Source organism: Neopelma chrysocephalum, unplaced genomic scaffold, assembly GCF_003984885.1.
Source record: "Neopelma chrysocephalum unplaced genomic scaffold, ASM398488v2 Primary Assembly neopelma1_94664, whole genome shotgun sequence".
In the NCBI taxonomy this organism is placed as follows: Eukaryota; Metazoa; Chordata; class Aves; order Passeriformes; family Pipridae; genus Neopelma; species Neopelma chrysocephalum.
In genome coordinates, this window is record NW_020923370.1 from 5,509 (window position 1) to 6,230 (window position 722).

Here is a 722-nt window from a genome sequence, read left to right on the forward strand (position 1 = left end):
GTTTGCCAGGGGACACAGGGACACCACAGTGACCCCAGTGTGTGACGGGGACACAACTCCCGGGTGGGGGGACACTGAGGTGACCCCAATGTGTACCAGGGGACACAGGGACACCACGGTGACCCCAGTGTGTGCCAGGGGACACAACTCCCAACTGGGGGGACACTGAGGTGACCCTGCTCTGTGCCAGGGCACATGGGGACACCACAGTGACCTCAGTGTGTGACGGGGACACAACCCCCAGGTGGGGGGACCCTGAGGTGACCCCAGTGTGTGCCAGGGGACATGAGGACACTGAGGTGACCCTGCCCTGTGCCAGGGGACACGGGGACACTGAGGTGACCCTGCCCTGTGCCAGGGGACACGGGGACACCATGGTGACCCCAGTGTGTGCCAGGGGACACAACTCCCAGGTGAGGGGACACTGAGGTGACCCTGCCCTGTGCCAGGGGCCCCTGGGTGGGGGACACAGGCCCGCGGTGCCCCCGCGGTGCCCCCTGAGTGCCCCCCTCGCCCCGTGGCAGGGAACACAACACGTGGGAGCCCGAGAAGAACCTGGACTGCCCCGAGCTGATCTCGCAGTTCCTGCGCAAGGACCGCAGGATGAGGGACGGGGACAGCGGGACACGGCCCCGGGAGCGCCCCGAGGGAGCCAAGAGGAAGGGCCTGCCCGGGAATGGCAACGGCAGCGAGGACGGACGGGCCAAGAAGAAGAGGGAGGT

General features: G+C 67.6%; 1 protein-coding gene across 1 annotated transcript in view; it reads left to right on the top strand.

Annotated features, from left to right (window-relative positions):
• Positions 1–717, top strand: part of LOC113980563 (chromobox protein homolog 5-like) — a gene marked incomplete at its 3' end in the record, with an annotated part of 3,757 nt that extends 3,040 nt beyond the window's left edge. Inside the window, exon 3 of the mRNA XM_027707792.1 lies at positions 525–717. Coding sequence (XP_027563593.1) covers positions 525–717 — 193 coding nt within the window. The remainder of the gene's footprint in view (positions 1–524) is intronic.
• Between the last annotated feature and the right edge of the window lie 5 nt (positions 718–722).